This window comes from Rhinolophus hipposideros, assembly GCF_964194185.1.
Source record: "Rhinolophus hipposideros genome assembly, chromosome: 20".
NCBI classification, from domain to species: domain Eukaryota; kingdom Metazoa; phylum Chordata; class Mammalia; order Chiroptera; family Rhinolophidae; genus Rhinolophus; species Rhinolophus hipposideros.
Window position 1 is genome coordinate 26,809,984 of NC_138066.1, and position 6,277 is coordinate 26,816,260.

General features: G+C 47.7%; 1 protein-coding gene and 1 long non-coding RNA gene across 15 annotated transcripts in view; one reads left to right on the forward strand and one right to left on the reverse strand.

Moving 5' to 3' along the window:
• The window catches only part of MSI2 (musashi RNA binding protein 2), a 374,726-nt gene extending 372,667 nt beyond the window's left edge, over positions 1-2,059 (reverse strand). For all 14 annotated transcript variants that reach the window (XR_013992034.1, XR_013992035.1, XM_081029501.1 and 11 more), the window contains exons 1-4: positions 1,754-2,059; positions 1,416-1,456; positions 1,010-1,091; positions 239-323 (exon numbers count right to left, since the gene is read on the reverse strand). Coding sequence is in view for 12 of the 14 variants with exons in the window: in XM_081029501.1 (XP_080885627.1) it covers positions 239-323; positions 1,010-1,091; positions 1,416-1,456; positions 1,754-1,815 (270 nt within the window). In the remaining 2 variants the exon portion in view is untranslated. The remainder of the gene's footprint in view (positions 1-238; positions 324-1,009; positions 1,092-1,415; positions 1,457-1,753) is intronic.
• Positions 2,060-2,246: 187 nt separating this feature from the next.
• On the forward strand, positions 2,247-6,058 carry LOC308488997. The gene is made up of 3 exons (XR_013992037.1): positions 2,247-2,759; positions 3,472-3,580; positions 4,287-6,058. It is a non-coding gene; the product is annotated as an uncharacterized lncRNA (long non-coding RNA).
• The last annotated feature ends 219 nt before the right edge of the window (positions 6,059-6,277 follow it).

Consider the following 6,277-nt stretch of genomic DNA (forward strand, 5'->3'; position numbering starts at 1 on the left):
CCTCCCCCAAGCCTAGCTTGGCAGCTTCTGGAGCTGCTGTGGGACAGGCTCTAAAAAGAAAACCCAAAACCCAGCCATGGCAGCAAACTTTAGAGCCAACTCACAAGCTCTGCTTAAAAGTACCCAGCTCTTAGCACAGAAGCAAAAGAAGGCACTGTCCCTTTAAATGGGGCTGTCAATGCCCAGATCGGTCCTGAAAAGGGGGTAACGATGACAACAACAACGAAAAGCAACCTACCGTCTTCGAATCTAACTCATGGTGGGGCTGACCTAATACTTTATCTACACTTGCTGGGTCTGCGAACGTGACGAAACCGAAGCCTCTGAAATGAGACAAAGAGGGAGAAAAACAAACAAGAAAATGTGACACCACTGAAAGCAACAAGGAGTGAACTCTAATGCAGACTAGAGAGCAAAAGTTACCCCCACGGTCCTCCCCCAGCCCCCTCCGCTCTACAGCCCTCCACCTCGCAAGAAAACACACCAAGGTTAATGGGGGAAGTGGAACGGGGGCAGGGCGGGTGGAGGTAACTTGGAAAAAGCTGGTGTCTCCACTCTTTCGCCACCTCAGTTTCCTCTCCTCCTCCTCCCCTTCCCTTTCTTAACGCTTTGTTTTATTCCGAAGAAAACCCGGCACTTACACGAGATTCATCCAGCTTTCTACGAGGGGCTTAAGAGTTTGGGGAGCTGGGAATGTGGGGAAGCAGACGTTACAAGGAAAACTATATGGAAAGTGAATGAAGCTGAACGTCATTTTAAAGAGAATAAGAAGTGACGGTGAAATGACTTTAAAGCCGAGAGATGGGTATCTCTGGATCCAGAGTTCAAGCCCCAATTTACAATAACCTTTTGGGGTTACGGGGCGGGGATGGAATAGAGCGACGTTCGAAAACAGCCACATGCCTAAGCCCCATTCTAAATCCGCTTAGCTACTTCCGAAGACACCTCCAAAAATAACACGTAAACTTTGTTCTAAAATAAAGACAAAATCCAGAAGGGAATGCTTTACCTGGAGCGTTTCGTAGTGGGATCTCTCATGACCATACATTCTCTAATTTCTCCAAATTTGCTAAAATAGTCTCTAAGGCTATCTGTAGAGAGAGAGAGAGAGATTGGGGGGGGGGAGGTGTGGGGGAAAAGCAATGCAAATTTTGATCAAGGACAAAAACCAAAAGTAGTTTTCTGTTGTTATTCTGTTTTGTTTTTGCATTTTTTGCACACGCGGGGGGAATTCGGCAACAGAGGTCGCGTAAAGGGCTCAGAAAGGATTTGCTATTTAAAAAAATAACCTTGCACAGGAGAAGTGGGGAGCCGGTGGCGGCGGGGGGGGGGGGGAGCTCCTACACCGGGATAACAAAGAGCAATAAAGAAGCCAAGAAGGGGGGGACCCAGGCGTCCCCCCCTCCCTCCCTTACCTGGTGAGGTCTGCCAGCTCAGCCCACCGATAAACATTTTACTAGAGGGAGAAAACATAACAGAAGTGAGCACCGATGTCAGATCGGCCATTTTGACGTGTAACTTACAAAAGCTAAAAGGAAAGCGGGGGGGAGCGAGCGAGCGAGAGCTGGGAGGTGGGGTGGGGGAGAAGGTGACGGCGAAATGCAATCCAAAGGTGTGTAACTTCCACTGTGGGGGGGGGCGCGCGGGAGGAGCGGGGGGGCGCGGGAGATGCCGGGCTCAGCGCACCGCCGTCCCCGCCGCTGCAAGGAGAGCAAGCCCGGGGCGGCGCGGTGGGCAGCGGCTGGAAACTTACCCGGGGTCGTGCTGGGAGTCGTTGGCGCTGCCCGAGGTGCCTTGGCTCCCATTTGCCTCCATATCTGAGCCCCCCCGCCCCCCCACCCCCAAAAAACCGAGCCCCACAGCGATCGGAGCGGAGCGGCGGCCGGCTCCGAGCCCCGAGATCTCCCGCTCCCTCCTCCCCCTCCTCCTCCCCCCCGCCCGGGCTCCTCCGAATCTCTCTGCGAGCGGCGGAGCCGGGGCAGCGGCGAGAGCCGTCACACGTGGGCTCGGCTTAGCTCAGCCCTGCTGCTCGCACACCCCCCGTCCCCGCCCCCCCCCCGCCCGGCCCATCCCCACCTCTCTCCCTCCTCCTCCCCACCCCCATCTCCTCCTCCTCCCCCTCCTCCCCGGCGCACGTGGGGCGGAGTTCTAGAACGTCGTGTAACCAATGCCGGTGACGTCACGCACCCCGGAGCTGCCTCCGCCTGCCCGCGCGCGCACATTCGGCCCCCCGCGGCCGGACCCACGGAGGCGGTGCGCGAACCTCGCTGCACGAAGGGGCCCCGCCTCGGGGCGGGCCGGGTGCCGTGGAGTCGGGGAGCGCACCCCCGGACTTTCTAGATCACATGGGCTGCAGGGGGCGGGTGGATCCGGGGAGGGGGTGTCGCGGGGAGCTAGCCGCAGATCCTCAGTCGGGCAGGGGAGGAGACGCCCCCCACCCCCCGTTACTTCGGCCTCTCCATTCAAGTTCGCCGGCCGCGGCCGCCGGGATCCGGGGATGGCACCAGGCGCCCGCCCGGCTCTGCGCCCTTTTTCCTAGCTACCGCGCAGAAATTTAGGTCAAGGACGTCGGGATCAAACCTAAACCCTGGCGCTCCTCGGGCGGCCCCCCAAGCCCCCAGGATCGGGGGACTTGGGGATTGAGGAGACCCTCTCATACAGACACCAGCCACAAGTTTTATTTTGCTTTCGCTCTGGAAGTTCTCTCTGGCTCTCGCTCCACACCGGCACGTCTTGCTCCCCGCCCTTCCCCGGCAGAGGTACGACTCCGTGCCCGGGAAGGGTTATTGGGGAACTTGGAGAAGCATGCGATTCCAGTGGTGAGAAAGTGCCGAAGGAAGGGTTTCCGCGTTAATCATAACAGCGTGTAAAAAATATAATAAAATAGGTTTATAGGGGTCAAGGTCAAACGATCGGGGTTCAAAGCAAATTTTTGTCGTGAAAAAGAGTTTTAGAGCGTCTCTGCGATGGCTGGAAAGGGTGGTTATTCCAGGAAATCCCTCTCCAACTCGTTCATGGGGTTTGTATGATCTCCATACTGAGATAGTAAAAGGCGTGCGATTGAAATAGCCCGAGACTCCCCACCGTCTGGGAAGGGAGCTAGAGTAGCTTCAGACACTCACCCCGCCACCTTAGGAGCTGTGTGGTGCAGCCCAGGTCCTGACGCCCCGTAGATGCTTCATAAATGCTGGCTTCATCCCTTCCCGCACTGAAAATTGCAAAAAGATGAGGTTTGTAGCTTCACAAAGGCATCTCACACTTTAGCAGATTTCAGGCTGGCCGAATTCAGGCCGGGTTCAATTTATAGGGTATTTCAAACAATAAGCATACAATTATCCCTATTGTTTTAAATTATTACAATAAATTGAGTTACTGCGGCGTGAGGGACAACATACAGTTGTGGCTCATCAGATACATTAATGTTTAGCATGACTTGATGCCCAATTAACACTTCTCCATTAATTTTCATAGAATTAGGATACAATGGACTCTACACTCAACACCAGAACTGTACCAAATCCACTGTGGGTCTTGGAAAAGTGGAATGTGTCGAAAATTTCAACACCACTCAAATCCTTGGGTGAGCAGACTCTTAATCTCCTAAATTGGGATAATTGCTCCCTGACAGAATTGATGGGGTGAGAGGAGGGATTGAAGTCAACAAATGTCCCTTCTTCACTGAAAACCAATATGGGTCGTGCTTATTATCCATCATTACTTCATATGATTTTTAGGAGGTGCTTTAAAGCTTTAAACCACAAGCCCAAGCATTTTCCGTAACTTCAAGCTGCTTCCCAAATCATCTGGGGTCTTACATGTTCAAGAACCAGTAGTTATTGTGGTAATTGTTTATTATGATTGTTCTCAATAACGAAATGCAGACAACAGAGCTAATTGGATTGTGTTTGGAATTTTTATGATAGAACCACAGACCATCAGAGGTAGAAAGGGCTTTCCTGATCCAACCCCCTCATTTTACATCAGGGTCCCAGAGGATCCAAGCTCACCAGGCTGTACCTGGACCCCACTAGGTAGTTCCTAAGAGGGGCCCTGGCCATCAGTCCAATGCCCTGTGGCTCTGCTGTCTGCATTTTTATTCTGTCCTTCACAGCTGAGAGTAGGGCACCCTTGTTCCCTATTGTAGACCTGCACAAGCTGACACTGTACTGAATTAAAACCCTGAGAGACTATAAACCAAGCAGCAGTTACAAAGTCAGGAAGAGAGCTAGATCTTAAATCTCCATTACTACATTGTTTTTACTTATTTATTTTTAATTTATATGCAGTAACATTTACTCTTTGTGGCCTATAATTCTATGAAGTTTGACAAATGCATGGAGTCAAGTAGCCACCACCATAAACAAGATGCAGAAGAGTTTCATCGTCCCCAAAATTCCCTCGTGCTGCCCCTTTACACTATTATTTGTAATAGATGATGATGATGATTATTATTGTTGTTGTTGTTGTTGTATGCATTTCTTCTCCAGTTCACTCACTTAATGTAGCCCCTCAATCAGAAGAATTTCAGTGGTGCAGTGTCAGTCCTCCACCCGCTTAAAATCTCGACAGCCCGTGACACTGTCGGACCCTCCCTTCTTATCGCTACTATTCCCTTGGCATTCTTGATACCCACATTCTTCTGGTTTTCCTCTTACCTCTCCAGCCATTCCTTCTCTGTCTCTTTGCCCTGACTCCTTCTCCTCTGCCTTTCCTTTAAAAATCGGTGTTCATTCTCTACCCCAGCTACACACCCTCTCTACGTGAGCTCTTCCAAGCGATGGGTTTAAATATTCACTCAAAATCTCCAGCCTGACCTCCCCACAGAGCTCCAGGCTCTAGTTAATTTCCTATTCAACATCTCCCCTTGGCCTTACTAAAGATACCCCAAACTCAACATGTCCAAAACCTCGCTCTTTTCCCCTAAATTTGAACCTCTTTTCAGGTTCCCTCTATCAGTGAACAAAACCCCAGCCATCCTAGAGACAAGGTTGACCCCTTCCCATGTGTAATCCATCATGAAGGTCTGTGGTATGTGGTATTATGTCTTCCTAAATATCCCTCAAATTCATCTTTCCTGCTACTGCATCCCAGATCTCCCACTTGAACCCTGCAATAGCATCTTACACATTCTTCCCACACCCATTTTTACTTCACTAATGTGCCTGGAAAGCTTTCCTTAATCTCCCTGACTCAAACTTGGTGTGCACTCTTATCCTGCCAGAATGTCTTATGTGCCTTACCCTGTGTAACTATTAGCTTTATTACTCATCTTCACTAAGCCATAAGCTCCAGTCCATTTCTGCTCTCCATGTATTGGCACAGTGCCTGCTGAAGCATGGTGGATGCTCAATAAATATTTGTTGAATGACTGAAAGGATGAATGAATGAATGTCAACATCTAATTTCATTGTAGGATTTTTTTTTTTGTATCCATGTTCATAAGTCTATTGACTGTAATTTTTCTTTCTTATATTGCCTTTGTCTGGTTATACTGGCCTCATAAAATGAACTGGTAAATGTTCCTTCTTTTTCCATTTTCTGGAACAGTGTGTATAAAATTGGAATTATGTGTTCCTTGAATGTTTGGTAGAACTTGCTGGTAAAATGTCTGGGTCTGGAATAAACATTTCCTTGGTTGATTTTTAACTACTAATTCCATTTCTTTAAATGTCTACGGACCTCTTTAAGTTTTATATTCTTCTTGAGTCAATTTTTCAAGGAAATTATCCATTACATCTAGGTTGTCATATTTATTAACAAAATGCTATTCATAGTTTTCTCAATATGTTTTCTCTGCTGCATCTATGCATAATGTCCATTTTTTTCATTCCAAATATTGTATATGTATCTTCTCTTTTCTGGATCAGTTGTGCCAGAGATTTCCCTTTTTTAACTGGTGTTTCTTTCTACTTTCTACTAGTGTTTTCAAAGAATCAATTTTTAGTTTGGTTAACACGATTTTTCTGTTTCATTAATTTTTGCTTTTATATAGTACTATATATCTTATACTCATATATATGAACATACATATCAAAATATATACCATATAGAAGAACACAATATATTGCGTCTTATTAATATATATCTTGTATTATTTTCTTTTTTCTGCTCTCTTTGGGTTTATTCTGTTGCCTTTTTTAAAAGTCTTTAAGTTTTAGGTGAGTCTCTTGTAAACAGCATGTAGGTGAATCTTGTTCATTTATTTATATGATTGACTAGTAAGTTTAGTCCATTTACATTTAATGTGATTGCCGATATTTTTAATGAAACTTAGGGG